Source organism: Chionomys nivalis, chromosome 6 (genome assembly GCF_950005125.1).
Source record: "Chionomys nivalis chromosome 6, mChiNiv1.1, whole genome shotgun sequence".
Classification (NCBI taxonomy): Eukaryota; Metazoa; Chordata; class Mammalia; order Rodentia; family Cricetidae; genus Chionomys; species Chionomys nivalis.
This window is the reverse complement of record NC_080091.1, coordinates 41,477,891-41,493,002: the sequence shown is the minus strand read 5'-3', so window position 1 is coordinate 41,493,002 and position 15,112 is coordinate 41,477,891. Positions and strand designations below refer to the sequence as shown.

At 52.2% G+C, this 15,112-nt stretch overlaps 1 protein-coding gene across 14 annotated transcripts in view; it reads right to left on the bottom strand.

Annotated features, from left to right (window-relative positions):
- Ablim2 (actin binding LIM protein family member 2) overlaps positions 1 to 15,112 on the bottom strand; it is a 121,812-nt gene that overhangs the window by 62,741 nt on the left and 43,959 nt on the right. For all 14 annotated transcript variants that reach the window (XR_009057243.1, XM_057771499.1, XM_057771490.1 and 11 more), the window contains exons 3-6: positions 14,770 to 14,953; positions 9,607 to 9,722; positions 6,367 to 6,493; positions 3,546 to 3,639 (exon numbers count right to left, since the gene is read on the bottom strand). Coding sequence is in view for 13 of the 14 variants with exons in the window: in XM_057771499.1 (XP_057627482.1) it covers positions 3,546 to 3,639; positions 6,367 to 6,493; positions 9,607 to 9,722; positions 14,770 to 14,953 (521 nt within the window). In the remaining variant the exon portion in view is untranslated. The remainder of the gene's footprint in view (positions 1 to 3,545; positions 3,640 to 6,366; positions 6,494 to 9,606; positions 9,723 to 14,769; positions 14,954 to 15,112) is intronic.

Below are 15,112 nucleotides of genomic sequence, written 5' to 3'. Positions count from 1 at the left end.
TTTTATCGTTTGTTTTACATAAGTCTCTTGAATACGCTTCTAAAATAAGCACACTGGTGAATGGTTTCAGGGGCTTGAGATGCAATCTTCATTGTTGTCTTCAGCTTTCAAATGCTCCCAACTACTTGAAAACAGTTTTTTTTCCTCTGCTGGTAGTAAAGAGCACATGTGTACAGAGTGACAAGGCAAGTGCCCATGGGAATACAGAAGTGGGCAATGGAAAGCGACATTCCACATCACAGGAGATGCGTATGGAAACAGACGAGCTTGTGTGGGTCCCTGACCCAGGCCAGAGCAGGACAGGCCTCCTCTCCTCACCATCCTTCATGGCAGGGACCCCATTACCTCATGTTTGTGGGACAAGCCCCCAGCTCACAGTGGGACACAGAGAGCCCCATAGAAATTAATGCCAGGAATGGAGAAGGAAAGAAAAGGGAGATGGGGGAGGGAAGAAGTGAGGAAGGAATTAATTAGTGGTCTCAGTGGGGCCTGGGCTTCATGTTGCCATGGTGATAGCCATCGGTATAAAACTGCACTGAAAGTGGGGTCCACACCACGGTGCCATCAGGGTTAATAAAGTGGGGCCAAGTTACACCCCCATACCATGCTCACCCCCACCTTTGCAGAAAGAAGAAATAGGGCTTATAAGATGGCTCATTAAGGACTAGGCTCTGAGCCCTGCAAGGGATACAAGCTCCTTCCACACCTTTCTCCTATACCCAGCTCCAAAGGACTCCCTAAGGACATGCCTCATGAACCCTCCAGCAAACTGCCACTCTCTGAGTGTTGATTTCAGCCACTTCAGGTCTCTGCCTGTCAGCCAGGTGTGAGCTCTGCCTCCTCGCGCACATGCCACATTTATTCTCACCTGTCCATCTCTAATGCTCCATGAGCCCACATGGCGCAGGCTCCTCGGAACTGCTGCCAGTGACAGGAGCGACAGAGGACAAGAAGAGTGAGGAGTACCCTCCATTGCCAGGAACGCACATTTCCCAGGCGGTACTGCTTGCACCAAGAGCTTAAGATGGCACTGTGCCTACCTCACACAGTCACAGCACAAATGGGGCTATTGTGGGGGAGCATAGGAGGCTCCCACGTGGGCCTCACAGAGAGGACATCTGGGGGTTGAAAATGGTCTTGGGGTCAAGAGGAACCACAGGCACCTCCAGCAGCCCACCCATCTGGCTCAGCACAGCTTCTGCCAGCTCTGCCAGGTTTCATACCTGCACAGGGTCTGTCCCCAGCCCTTTTCAGCGCACGAGCCCTGAGGGTGCCACCCTCGCCTTCAGCCAGCCTTCATATGCTTGTCCTTTTTTTCTTTCTTCCAATAAGTCCCTTGTTCTTGCAGCTCCCCAAGAGCCCGGTGTCACCAGCCGGGCGCCAGCATGCCTGGCCCAGCCTCAGGCGGTGCCACTGCAGCGCTGCTCCCTTCTGCAGAGCTGGCTGTCTCCACCCGCAGCTCCCACCTCACACCCGCCAGGAGGATGCTCAGAGCTGTGCTGAGTCCGCGGCACAACGACTCAGTCGTGCCACCTCCAGTAACTACCACCACCACCACCGCAGCACACTCGCCCCCAGAAAATGCAAAACCAAAAGCATGCAATTCCCTGGAAGCCCTTTTCTCCTTTGCCGTGGGCTATAGAGGAAAACCAGGACTGTCCAGATCCTACCAGCTAGGAGAGCCCCTTTCCACAGTCCAGAGAGAGTACACAACAATACTTCACAGCACCTAGTCCCTACTTCTGCACTTGGCTCAGAGACACAATAAGGGTGCTCACTCTACAGATGTGGTCATGTGCTTACTCTCACCATGCAGGAGGAACACCAATGGCCTCACAAGGATGTCCCTCCCATGCATTATCCTGGGGCAACTCAGAGCTGAGATATGGGGCATAGCACATGTCATAACACAAACCTCACCAACTCTCTCAGCCCAACTCTCAGCACTGGGCCAGGTCTGCCCACCTAAACTAGCTTTTCTAGGTGAGGGTCTGCTGGGCTCTGCTATGAATTGAGTTGGGTTCCCAAACTGTGCTTTTAGTAGCAACAACAATGGCAGAGCCAGACCCCAGATGCACCCACATCAGCCCACAAGGTCACGACTTGGTGAGATAAGATTAGGTTGCCATGCCCCTCAAGGTCTGCTCTCGAGCAGAGGTCAGGAGATTTAGGGCAGCCTTTGTCAAATGTGGCTCTGATGGGGGTTTCCCCACACCTGGCTGAGCCCTAGAGACTTCTTCATTTCTGAGGACAGCTGTGTGGTCAGCCAGGTGCACAGGTGCCAAGGAATAACAGAGAGGCAGGGGCCCCAGGTCCATAAGGGAAGTCAGCGATGATTTCCTGAGCTTGAGGTCTTCTGTGGGAGCGAAAGTGCAGGCTTCGGTGCACTATGGAAAGGGACACTGAGAGTCAGGGAGGCCAGGTGTCCTGTCGAAGGGAAGCAAAACCACACAGTGGTCGCAGTCACAGCCATCTCAGGGGCTGACGCTGACAGATGCTCTTTTTTAACAGGAGCCACTTAGGCTGTTTTAAAAAACTCCCTGGACACATAGAACTCAGGAGCAGGGAGAAGGAGGATCAGGAGTTCAAGGTCAGCCTCAACTATGCAAGTTCAAGGCCAGCCTTGGGTTACATGAGACCATGATTCAAAAAAAGTTAAAATAAAAAAATAATGAAAACAAAAGTCATCATGGATGGACTTCCTATTCAGGGAGAGAAACAGGGAAGGATACTGGGCAGAGTGAAACTCCTGAGTCCGTGGGAGGAGAAGGCAGGGCAGGGGTCAATGGGCGTGGGACCAGGCAGTGGGATGGTCTTTTGTCCTCAACCATGATTTGTCTGTATGAATACCAGCTGTGCTCTCCACACAGGGCAAGACTCACAGGATCCACAGGAGACAAAAGTCACAATCTTACTACACAACCCACTCAAACAACTTGAAGACCTCAGTGCAGAGGCAAGTGAGGTTTATGATAAAGAGGCGGAGCAGCCAGCCTGCCTCGGGGCTAGGGAAAGGCAGAGCCTTATGCCAGAGCCAGGTAGGCCAAGGGTGAGGTGGGAGAGGACCAGAAGACTCTAACCAAAAAGCAAGCTTTTACAGTGACTGCCACAAACTGTGCAAGCGTTTGCAGTTTTGATTCGGCAGCCATGTTTCTGTGGACTTATCTGGACGAGAGTACGAAGATTGCTAGCATGAACTGAGCCTTGGGAAAAGATGTTCGCTGTAGCCTTATTTACCAAGTAAATCAGAGTATGCCATGTCTAACAAGAGGATGAGCCTAGCACGTCTCAGGTCCCATGTGAGGAGGTGTGTGACACATGTTAACCCGTGCATACATCTGAGTGAGCTGTGTCAGGCTATGGAAAAGAAGTGGGTCACAAGAGATCCACGCGACCTCCATTAGCAAGAACTCTGTACGGAGAGGGAGAGGCTTGGATTATGCCAAGGGTTCTGGGCACAGGGAAGGAACAACTAAAAGATTCGGGGCTCTTTCTGAGATGACTTAGCTCTTAGAAAGCGCCAGCCCCGGGCGCGGGCTTCTCACCTCCAGCACGCGGCCTGTGATGTACTTCTCACAGCCATCGCAGCGGATGCCAAACTTGGTGTGGTAATCAGCCTCACAGTAGGGCAGCCCATCCCTGCAATAAGACAGGCAATCAGGACGGCACGGGGTCACCCGCTTTGTCCCCAACATGCAACAAAAGTCATAAGAGAACTTTCTCTCAACATGGAGGCAAGGCAGCTTCCTCCTGCTCCTAGGGATAATTCCTGGACAGGTAGCATTCATTTACCACCTGCTTTGCCAACTCATGGGAAACATGAAGGGATGAGGCCTCCTCCGGCCTGTGTCTTCATGTGTGGCTGTACACCCAGCCCTGCTGATGGCAGCAGGAGTCAGTGCAGAGGCAGACTGTTCTAGAAGCTGTGCTCAGGAGAATGGCCAACTCTCCCGTGATGGGCTAGCTATCAGCCGAGCGTCATGGGAAGACAGTGCAGACAGGACATCCCCCAGCTTACCTATCCTCTTTCCCCAGCACTGTGAGCCTAGCAATAGATGAAGGGCCGCAAAAGCAAGAGAGAGATCTCGAGGAAGGGAATGCTGAGGGAGGCATGGAGGATGTGGGTGGGACCTTTATCACTCCACTTAGGACGGGAAAGAGTTCCTGGGAGGAGATACACAAACAGCCTTGGACTCAAATGCCATGTCCCAAGTGTATCACTTAACATGACTGAACCTCAGCCCCTCCCACTAAAACAGGAGAAATGAGAGTGAGGTCTTCATAAGAGAAGGAGATGCTGGGGGCTGGCTTAAGAAAGCACTGTCAATGTCCAGGACTATTGCTGTTGCTAGCTGTGGCTGTCTTCAGCCATGGGCCACAGCTCACCAGGAGTTAGTGTGGAGGTGACAGGAGGGAGACACCTGCATACCCACCGGAGCTGCAGCTATGGTGAACTCTACCTAGATTTCTGCAGCCAAGACAAGCAGGCATCTTTGGGCTGTTGGGGTTTAGACTGGGTGCCATATTCCTTCCCTTAATACTGGGGCCCTTGCAAGACCCCAGGATGAGTGCTGCAGGGCTGGGTGCCCCCCTGTGACTGTCCTCCATTGATCCCAGGAGAGAGGACACAGACCTAGAGACCCCACAAGTTCATATATCTACAGCAAACCCAGGAAGTTCTTAGATTCCATCTCCATGGCAACACCAGTGTGATCTCCCCCTCAGTTCTGGGATGGCTCTGGAGGCTGCTAAGTAACATGCTGGTGTGGGTGAGCCACCAACGCCCTGTGTGGTGTGGAACCTGATGGGGCAACTCTGCCATTTTCTTCAGAGTCCTGCACACCAGGCTCTGTCCGCCTGAGTCACTCCCACAGTATGACTGTGATGGAGGCTTGGGGACTCAGGCTTCACAGACCCATCCGTCTGGGTGGAAGCCCACTTTGGCTTGGAAGCATCACTTTAGGCAATGTTTCATTTTGTGATCAATGGGTCACATGGTCTTCTAACCAGGAACACAGAGAGGTCCCTGGTACTCTCTATTCAGTCCCGTGTGACAGAGTATACTGTCGATCTGGGTGCCAGCATGAGCACAGTGGCCTCTAGGACTCTGTACATGTACTCCTGAACATTTGTATATATGTACATATGTATGCATGCACATACATATGTACATATATATGCGCACAAACATGCATGTTTATGTGCACTGTGTGCATACATGTGTATTTGTGTATGCGTGTATATGCATACATGTGTGCATGTGCGTGTACATGCATGTGTGCATGCATATGTGCACACACACTCCACTCTATGCAATCTTACCAGGGGACCTTTTCTACCTAATCAATCCGTATATGAATTCCAATTTTGGAGCATGGAGGAGGACATTCCTGTGCTAGGGGCACTCTTTCAATCACCACCCAGCTCACTTCACCTGCACTTTCTGCCTCACCTCCCTGATCCCAGGGTTAAAATATATTCCAGTTTAGTCAAGCAGTGGTGCCACATGCCTTTAAATCCAGAACTCAGGAGGCAGAGACAGGTGGATCTCTGTGAGTTTGAGGTCAGCCTGGTCTATAGAGTGAGTTCCTGAACAGGCTTGAAAGCTACAGAGAAGTGAAGCCCTGTCTGGGAAAGCCAGTGTGTGTGTGTGTCCCAGCTCAAGACATGATTCCATGGTCTCTGGCAAATGCTGCCTCCTCCCCAAGCAGGCTCACCCCCTAACAGCATGCTGGGAGAGTACTGAGCCAATGGGTAGAGGATATCCCAGAGTCCATCTCTGCAGATCAGAACATGTGCCTGTAAGCTCCCATGCTCCCATGGGGACAGCCAGACTCATGAGTCCTTGCAGCTAGCATCGATCAGCTGTTATGTGCTCCGCAGAGCATCCAGTGCCAGGAATGTCCAGGCACCAAGCAGGTGGTAACATCCTGGAACATAGGCAGGTGTTCTATGAAGGCAGAGCTGGCAACCCCATTCCTCTGCTTCAAGCCACAAGTCAGAGCTGGAGCTGCAACCCACTTCAGCAGGGCTGCTAGTGAGGAAAAGGAAGGCTGCGGGGATAAGAGCAAGTCCCGGCATTGGCTCTTTACCCAGGAACAGGATTAATTGGCCCACCAGGACTGGGCGCCCTGCTCCACCTGAAGCATCCGGCAAGGCCTTTCTGGGCTGTCTCTGTCTGCCACACTCACTTGCTGATGTACTCTGCATTGTCTGCCACACTCACTTGCTGATGTACTCTGCATTGTCTGCCACACTCACTTGCTGATGTACTCTGCATTGTCTGCCACACTCACTTGCTGATGTACTCTGCATTGTCTGCCACACTCACTTGCTGATGTACTCTACATTGTCTGCCACACTCACTTGCTGATGTACTCTGCATTGAGAAGTTTCCCACAAGTCTTGCACTTGAAGCAGCCCAGGTGCCAGTGCTTGTCCAAAGCCACCAGGGCTTGGCCATTCTTGATTTCTAAGCCACAGCCCCCACAACCTGAAATAGAAAACAAACAGACACCTTCACTGTGGGCCCAGGGGCTTCCTACTGCAAGGCCCAGCAACCCCACCAGGGGCATTCAACCCCTCAGAATCTTAGGCCCCACAGAATCACCCAGAACAGCCCTGGGGGAGAGGTACAGACACATTGGTGTGCTAAAAGGACCCTGTCCCACAGTTTCAGGGAGCCCTTGCACAGCTCGTGGTAAGGCTTGATGCTGTGTATGAGGAGTGCTGACACTAGGCAGCCTGGGCTGGAGAGTGGGTAAACCAAGGCGGAGATGAAGCTGGCCTTCCAAAAGATGGGCTCCATCATAGTGCAGAACCATATCCTCACACCAGGGTGTGCTGAGTCTAGGCTGGCCTGGGGTTGGGGCAGCCTGCTTGTTTGTGCCTGGCAGCTCCTGGTACAGAACTTCCCACCCTTTGCTGGAGGCAGAATGTTGAACTTACACATAATATGGCATCTCATCAAAGGGACATGACTTCCCCGGAGAGATCTGAACCCCAGCCCTTCTTTGTCACTCCTACTCCTGGCCCCACATCCCCACCTTTCTGGCTTCCCCTCCTGGAGAGCTGAGTCCCAGCCTTCACCTCCACTCCCCGCTCATCTCACCCACCTTGAGCCCCCTCCTAGGGATTCGCTTTGCTCCACAATCTCCAGCTCCACCTCTGGCTATGAGGCCCCTGCATTTGGAATTCTCTTTCCCTCTGCTCTCTGTACTGGGGACTATCCCAGGCCCAGACGGCTTTTCGGTACCTGCCCTACTCATCATCTCTGCTTTCTCTCCCCGAACCCTACCTCCACCCCTGCCACGAAGACCAGTCATTCTTCATGGTGCCAGTGTCCTGGTCTGAAGCTCTGATCAGGAGGCTGCCTGATGCCTCTGGCCTCCCACTGTGCCCACCCTGCTCCATGCCACTGAGGGCCCTGGGCCTCGGGTCCTGGCTCTACTTTGCTGAGCAAACTGGTCCCTCCATATAGGGAACTGCTGTAACAGGGTCCCTGTCACTCACTGAAGGATGTGTGGGCTCCCAGCAAAGTGGAACAGGCAGGGAGTGTAGGGAGAGCATGCAGGGGTGACTGTGGGCAGGTGTGCATCCTGCCTGCATGTATCTGTGCAAGGATGTGCTGGTATTTTTTATTTTTATTTTTTTTTTATTATTTTTGGCTTTTTTGAGACAGGGTTTCTCTGTGTAGTCTTGGATGTCCTGGAACTCACTCTGTAGACCAGGCTGGCCTCGAACTCAGAGATCCACCTTCCTTTGCCTCACAAATTCTGGGATTAAAGGCATGTGCCACCACTGCCCTTTTGTTTTGCTTTTGTTTTTGTTTTTGAGACAGGATATTAATATGTTGGCCTGATTGGCCTCAAACTCATAAAAATCCTCCTGCCTCTGTTTTCCAAGTGCTAGGATTAAAGGTGTGTGCCACCACTGCCTGACTTATGTATGGGTATATTATGTGCTGTGTGTAGCCTGTGTGGGCACAACTGCTTCGTAGTTTCCAGGGCTGGGAGCCAGGACCCCTGGGACACTGAAGTCTTGTCTCAGAATAGGCACAGCCTTTGCTTCTGTAAACACCTCCCACAGCCTTAACGTTCCTTTAACCAGTGCTGACTGGAGCACACAAGCGCTGCGTGGACAGTCAACATGCTGTACTCACTGGCAATAATGACAAGGAAGATGTTGGCATGTGCTCAATACACACACACTTTGGGCTTTTGCTTGTTGACATAGGGTAGTCCATGCTGTACTCAAACTCACTATGTAGTTGAGGGTGACTTTGAACTCTTGATCTTCCTGCCTCCACCTTGCTAGTTCTGGGATTACAGAGACACTCAGTTATGCAGCGTTTTATGTGGTGGTAGGCCATATTTTGTGAGCACCAAGCCAGTGGCTCCCAGGCAGGGATGATTCATTCCCAAAGGACTTTTAACAAGATCTGGAGACCCTTTGATGGCTCCAATAGGGGCAGGCCTCTGTGTGTGCAATGTGTGATTGGAGGATATGCTAAGCCTCTTGCCTAGCTCTGTATAGAGGCTACCCCAGAGAAAATGGCCCCAAATATCCATAGTGCTGGGACTGAGCAGCTTCTCTGGGTAACGGCTGGCCTATGGGTGACACCACACCAGACTGCGACATGTCTCCTGCAAAGGTGCCAGAGAGGCCATCTCCAGGTGAGGCTTCCGGGGCCCAGGCACTAACTGCCTCCCAGCTGTTACATGACCGCTGCCAAGTCACTTGTGCATACCAAGGCAAGGGTGATGTTCTTGAGGGCTAATGACAGCTCTGACCCACAGAGAGCAAAGGCAAGCACAGGAGCGAAGGCTGTACCTAATGAATGAGGAAAGGCAGGTACAGATGACATCTACCAGAGAGCCTGGCTTTGCTCTAACGGTTAGTCCTGTGGCCAGAGCTGGGGCTGCGGCAGAGGTCCCAGGAATGACTGCCACTCTATTGCCACCAGCCCACCTGGTACTCCAGAGTAGCGAGTGGAGGACTATCTGGGTTCCTCTGCCTGGGATTCTGTGTCTCTGGTCCAACATAAAGCTGCTCTCAACAACCTCCCCCATGCCTGTCCCTGAAAGGTTTTAAGGAGTGTTGTCATGGGAACGCAGTGTCTTCTGTTGATGCCTCTGGTGCCCTGGCAGCCCTGCATGACTCTGCCAGTGGCAGAGCAGTTCTGTGACAGCTACTGCCTATCTGCCAGTCATAGGACATCCTTAGCAGTCTGCGAGAGATCTATAGGGTTTCCCAGAGATATCTGTTTCCCACCCTGCACACTGCATATGGCTTGGCCATCAAGGTGGGCCATGTCTTGTGCCGGCACCAAAAGGGAAGGACAGAGAGGAGACTGGGAAGGCTTCCTGGGGGAGGATGCCTAGCACTAGGTGACAGCAGAAGGGATGTGGAATGGAAAACCTGAGGAGGCTGTGATGGGCACAGCCTGTGCAGAGGTTCGATGGCAGGAACAGGGAGATTACCTGCTGGGTCCCCGGTGTTCAGTGCTGTTACTGTGCTGGTCCCATAACATCAGGCTCAGCCACCCCCCATTCCCCCCACTCTTTCAGCTTAGCACCCACCATACAGAGGCCTAGCCGCACTTACTCCGGAGGCCTTGGGCCAGGTGAGCACTACTGCCCAGCGTCGTGGGCGGGGAACACTTCTGGCACACACACTCCTTCCCATTGAAGGTCACACGATCCCCAGGAGGAAAGGGCAACCTGAAATGAGAATGAACATCCTGTTGGCCACCCCCAGTCCTTCTCTCTCGGTGTCACTCCAGGGCATGGCTCCTGACTCGGCAGGCGGTCCTCTTTCTGGGAGATCAAGAACTTGATAGACTAGACTGGGCCCAGGTCCCAGCCGTGCTGGCTGGTCCTGCAACCTCCTCATCCCTTGGCTGACCTGGGTTCCCCGTAGCTCACAGATGCTGGCACTTGTTGCCTGCCAGTGCTGTGGTCTGAAAGCTACCATGATGCATCTCCCCAGGTACGGGGGGGACTTTAGGACTGAGTGGGAGTCCCTGACAGTCTCTAATATGCTAGGACATACTCAGGCTGTGCAGCCTCAAAACCCTACGCAGCCTCTCTGTGTTCCCGTTTCTCACCTGCAAGAGAAGACTAACAGCATGCATCACAGGCTTGCCATCCATTCAGACATCCATGGTGGAACAGGCTAGCCTAGACTCCAGGGCTGTGAATTCCCAGTGGCCATTTCCCTACAAACTCAAATGACTTAACAGAGATATATTCTAGAAAATGTTCTCAGTATAATCAGTGCCATCGTGCCAGGGAATACCTGGCCAGTGCAAAATGTCCCCGTGGCTCTCATCTACTACCCCTCTTCCCATATCCCAGACAACAGAGCCATTCGAGCATTCTGTTCAAGGCCACACTGCCATGATCTGCCCGTGTTGCCACTCCTCATGACAGCAGTTTGTTCTTTTTCAGGACTGAGTATTACTCAAGCACATCTGTCCAAAGGCATCTGGGTTGTTCCCACTTGGAATTACCAACACCTGCATCGTGGGAATTCCTGGTCACCTACTCTTGTGATTCTGTCTCTAAGGAAACTGTACCACTTCACGTCTCAGCCCTTGCTGTGTGGCCTGGCTGTCATAGCTCTTTCTATTACCCACCATACTTTGTATCTATGCCAGCAGGTACAGCTGCCATTTCACAATTGTTTTGGTCGATGTCCCCACTAGCTAATGGTGCAAATGAGGTGTGTTTTCTGTATCTTTTGGTCATTTGCATATGTTCTTTGGTGAAGCATCTGTTAAACCCTTCGGCTCCTTCTGGATGTGTCCTTTGGATTGTAGAAGTTCTTTACATATTTGGCCTATATTGGTTACTTCCTTGTTTCTATGACAAAATGTCCAACAAGAAACATCTTGAGAGGAAGGATTTATCACTCCCTGTTTTGTAGATTTTATGTTTTTTTGTCTGCTCTGACACAGAACTTAGGCTATTGCTGAGGGTAGCCTCCTACTGCAAGCTCCTTTGAGATTCTGCTGATACCTTTGACATTAGTTCCCTCCAGACTTCAAAACCATCACCCTGTAGCAGGGTAGGCCTACTGGGGTCAAGTTCACTTAGCTCTTGTGTGTCCAATAAAGACTTTTGTCTCTGTCTCTTTTTATGGTGCCTGTTTATTGGTGCTCACTATTCTCGTGCCTCAGTGTATAACCCAATGGAGTTAGTGTGCCCAGGGATGGGACACCACCATCACAATCAATTTCAGAATATTTCAATCACCATTTTTATCAACAAGGTCAGTCAACTCTGGGTCAGGTTAATCATCCTGCAGAATGGCCTTGGGCTGAGTCCGGCCTTCTTCAGAAGGACTTTGGCTAAGTACAGCACGGGTGGATCTTATTTTCCTGTTGGTGCTTACAGACATCATCTGTTTCCCATGTGGTGTGGGAGGTCCTTCTGTCTATGTGTTGCTCTTATTGGTTAATGAATAAAGAAACTGCCTTGGCCTGTTGATAGGGAAAAACTTAGGTAGGTGGGGAAAACTGGACTGAATGTTGGAAGAAGGAAGGTGGAAGGAGAGATGCCATGGGTCTGCCACCAAAGATGGACATGCTGAAACTTTGCTGGTAGGCCACGACCTTGTGGTGATATACAGATTAATAGAAATGGGTTAAATTAAGATGTAAGAGTTAGCCAATAAGAAGCTGTAGCTGATGGGCCAAGCAGTGTTTTAATTAATACAGTTTCTGTGTGATTATTCCGGATCTAAGCTAGCTGGGACAAACAGCCCTCCCTCCTACAGATTGGCACCCAACATGGGCCCCTCTCTGCAACACCCATTCTCTTCCACAGACATGGTGTTTTGTTTGTATTTTTGGGATGGGGGTTCTGTGTGGCAGTCATATTTTTCCCGGTGTTTTTAGACTTTTTTTCTTGTAAATCTTTAGCAGTGTGGCTGTGATGTCTCAATGGATTCTCACATAGGGTTGACTGAATATCAGGGTGCTCTCCTATAAGAGTCTCTGAGATTTGTGGGCTGTAGGCTTCTAGCTTTCATCAAATCTAGACAAGTTTCAACCAATATTCCATAAGGACTGGTTTTTGTCTCCAATCAGGCAGACAGACAGGTAGACCAATAGAGAGGTAGACAGTGACTCTACATCCACTCCTCTGTGCGCCAGTGTGAAAGTTTCTACTGCCATTTTTGAGCTTCTATTAATTTTTTGCATATGGCTGATCACTTCAGGAGCAACATGTTTGGCTTCTAGATGGCCAGGGGTTTGTTTTTGTACCACCATAGCTCCCCCACTTCTGGGCACAGTCTCTGTTCAACAGCAACAGAGTGGACATGACTGTCCCCATGTCTGCATCTGCTGATATCAACCCTGGTAGTCTCCACTAACCTTTCTTCATGTTTGGATCATCGTCTCATCTGGGGTCTACACTTCTGAGTAAATACTGGATGTTATAGAATTAATGCAGTTAGATGCAGGGTTCTCACACCTTCCTGGAAGGAGGGTGGACTGCCAGCCTTTAGGGACATCTCAAGGAGGCTCACCCTTCATCTGTGAGTGCATAACAGCCTCTGCTCCAGGGTGGACCACCCCTGCAGTGCTCAGCAAGGATCATCCACTGTGCTTAGAACTCAGTGCCACTGGGAACTGTGTACAGCACAGCAGCCTGGCTGTCCGTCACCCCACTGATGGCTCATGTTGACTGTCAGCTTGACTGAATTGAGAAATATCTGGCAGGCATTATACTACCTCTGGGTCTATCTGAGAGTGTTTCTAGGAAGGAAATCCATCTTGAGTGTGGGCAGCAGCAGCAACATTACGCATCCATCTAGTGTGGGCAGAGTCTTCGAAACCATAATGGGCAGGACAGAGCAGGGAAGGGCAGGGCTCTTCCTTTTAAAGCATTTCACATGGGCAATTGTTTCCATGGAGTAAAGGCCTCTTGATGGTGACATGGCTGACGTGACTAGGTGTTTGGCCTGAGACTCACAGCGGCCAGTCTCTCCCCTGTCTCATACATCCTGCCAATACCACCTTTCCATTCGTCATCTCTCCCTGGCCAGGAATACCTCCCTCTGTTCTCTGTGGTCCCCTGGAGTCAGCCTCCAGCAGGAAGCAGGACTGTGGCCCCAGCTCCGTGTGTGCTTGCTGAAGGCCAACTGTGTGTGGTGTCTAGTCTGGCTATGTGCAGTGGAAGAGCCCCACCCTACCCTACACCCTGAAAGGTGCTGCCAGTTGTCACTTGTGCTTTGGTAGATTGCCCAAGGTGGGCTCTCAGGCCAGCTGTGGCAGGGCCCACCACGTAAGGGTGCACATGGAAACCATTAAGGTATTTCTGGAGACCTCTGACCCAGCCACACTAGAGAGCACACTGCAACTCTTCCACGGGAAATGTCCCCCACTGAGCTTCCTCCCCTGATGTCTCCTGGTCAAAGGCTCCATTCTGGCCTTGGGTACATGCTGTGACTATAGCTGAGTGCTTCGAAAGGACATAGGAAACACCACCCAGGCTGGACACAGCAACACTGTGTACAGCCAAGCACACCCTGCTCCTTCCTCACCCTGACCCGTGTTTGCTAGCCAGGGACCTTTCCTGAGGGCAGGGGAGGGAGGTACAGGGACCCCAGAACGGCTGCCATTGGTCAGAAGGCTTACTGCCAGGGTGGCATCCAGACTCTTCACGGGGAGTCCACTTGCTCTATGCCAGGTACCAGGGACCAGAACCAGGGCTCCCAGCCACCTGTGACAAGATCGTACCTGGTGTTGGGCAGGACACAGCTGTGAACCAGAATGGGTCAGCATGCAGAGAGACAGGACAGAGGGAGAGAGGGAGGAAGAAAGAAGGGATCTACTGGGTGGGAGGGAAGGAGAAGGGAGAGGAGGAGAAAGGAGCTACCATCCTCCTGCTTCCTGCTGGAGACTGACTCTGAGGGACCAAGGAGCTACCCACAGGACCTGCTTCCCCCTTCTGGAGGCATCTTCCCTCTTGGCTGAGGTTCCAAGGCCAGAGTCAGTGTCTGTGGAGCTGTGGGCCCAGCACCCATGGACTGAATGGATGATGGAATGAGGCAATGGCAGGAATTAGGAATAACAGGTGAGACACCTCTGGGGTGGGATCGGGAGCCTGGGGCGGGGAGAGGGCAGTCCAGGGGTGCTGGGAACAGGTGGCAGTGGTGAGGATCAGGCAGAGAGCAGTCATTTGTGGAGTCCAGAGCCAGGACGGTGGCTGGGTGGGTTTGAGGAAGGTAATATGTGAGACTTCTGGGGATAGGGCCATGCCATCTGCAGGCGGGGACATAGGAAGTAGAGCCTTGGCCTGTGGGAGTGGGTGGACAGGGACAGACTGCCATCTGGGCAGGCATGGCAGGAAGCAATGTAGACAAGAATGGAGCTGAGACCAAGGCCAAGTGTGAGCTAAGGAAGGCCACCTGGGAGACCAGGGGTAAGAGCGTTTACTGTGGGGTTGGATGGAGGCAGCTGAGGCCTGCCAGGAGTCAAAAGATGGTGGTGCCCAACAGGGTAGGCCCAGGTAAGGGCAGTAAGGGCTGTGGTGGGATTGAGCTTGGGAAGCTTGAAGACCCGAAGGAAGTGCACAGATGGTGTACAAAGACTGGCTCTTGCTTTTGCTCACAGCCAGCTCTCTCTTGAACCTGCTCTGGATGACCCCAAACAAACCGCTGTACCTCCCTGTGCCTGATGAGTGAAGATGGAGTGGAGCCAGGGCTCGAGCCAGAAGGAGGGGCAGAGGTCGGCAGGGCAGAGGCTGGGCCACCCACCTGCACACAGCGCACACGAAGCAGTCAGGGTGATAGGTCTTGCCAAGTGCTGACACCACTTCCCCTTCAATGAAGCGGTCGCAGCTGAAGCAACGAGTGCCATAGAGCCGCTGGTAGTCACGTGTGCAGATGTGTTCACCCTGTCGTACGAAGAAGCCACCCTCAGCCAGGTCACAGCCACACGCTGGGGAGAAGATCAAAGGCTGGATTAGCAGACTGACCAGCTCACGTCTCAGGGCCAGCAGATCTGACCCCAGCCCACCTGATACAAGGTCCTACAAACCCAGGATGGTACTCCAGGGACAGACACAGGCTTCGCTGCTAGCCTAGAGTCATGTGTATT